General features: G+C 41.2%; 1 protein-coding gene across 1 annotated transcript; it reads left to right on the top strand.

Annotated features, from left to right (window-relative positions):
* Window positions 1-354: 354 nt before the first annotated feature.
* On the top strand, window positions 355-735 carry LOC121378658 (tigger transposable element-derived protein 6-like). Its single transcript, XM_041506935.1, has one exon. It carries the CDS (start codon window positions 355-357, stop codon window positions 733-735), a length of 381 nt encoding a protein of 126 aa, XP_041362869.1.
* The last annotated feature ends 273 nt before the right edge of the window (window positions 736-1,008 follow it).

The following is a 1,008-nucleotide window of genomic DNA, read 5'->3' as shown; positions in this document are numbered from 1 at the left end:
TCCTCTCGTTGTGAGCACAGTTTCTGGCCCTAGTCAGAAATCGTGCTCGCAACGAGCGTGCTTGAACATTAAATTGATATAAGCACGTTAATTCCCGACATCTGACCTGATAGTCATTTGTGGGCATACATACATACATACACTTTGACACAAATCGCTTTTTATTGTCATGGCTAGCCAACAGAAAAAACGATACCGTCACGAAATTACAGCATTTGAGAAACGAGAAATATGTCAGTACAAACTAACGAATACGAAAGCCAGTCTAGACAGCATGTCAAAACATTTTGTTAACACCTTTCGTCACGAAATCGGAAAATCAACGATTGGTGACATTCTCAAAAATAAAGAAAAATGGCTGTCGAAGCGTCACTCTCACGGGCTCGAAATGCCAAGAACCAAAAGTTAGAAGAGGCGTTGTACTTATGGTTAAGTGACATGTCTAGCAAAAATGCAGCTATTAACGATCAAATGTTGATAGAAAAAGCCAAAAATCAGGGAGGAAAAATAAACATCACTGATTTTGCCTACTCCCGGGGGTGGTTAGCACGTTTCAAGTCTCGCCATAATGTTACCAAGCGTGTGTATGAAGGTGAAGCGGAAAGCGCCGACAAAACTGCAGTTGTCAAGGGAAGGGAAGAACTGAAAGAAGTATTGAAAAGTTACGAGGTTCAGGATATTTTCAATTTGGATGAAACTGGACTTTTCTTCAAACTAGGGCAAACTATGCATTAGCGCCTAAACCAGTGAAAGGTGTGAAACGTTCAAAAGAAAGAATAACAATTGCGTTGTGTGCTAATGCTACGTGGGATATCAAAATCAAACCGTTTGTGATCGCTAAAGCACGACGGCCACGTTGTTTTGTCAGTGTGTGTGTGTGTGTGTGTGTGTACGTGTGTGTGTACGTGTGTGTGTGTGTGTATGTGTGTGTGTGTACGTGTGTGTGTGTAATATCAAACAAATGAATAAGCCAAGTTGTCATGGAAACCAAACAACCAGCCTCACTTT

The sequence above is a fragment of the Gigantopelta aegis genome, chromosome 8 (genome assembly GCF_016097555.1).
Source record: "Gigantopelta aegis isolate Gae_Host chromosome 8, Gae_host_genome, whole genome shotgun sequence".
Classification (NCBI taxonomy): Eukaryota; Metazoa; Mollusca; class Gastropoda; order Neomphalida; family Peltospiridae; genus Gigantopelta; species Gigantopelta aegis.
This window is presented reverse-complemented; position numbering and strand designations above follow the sequence as displayed.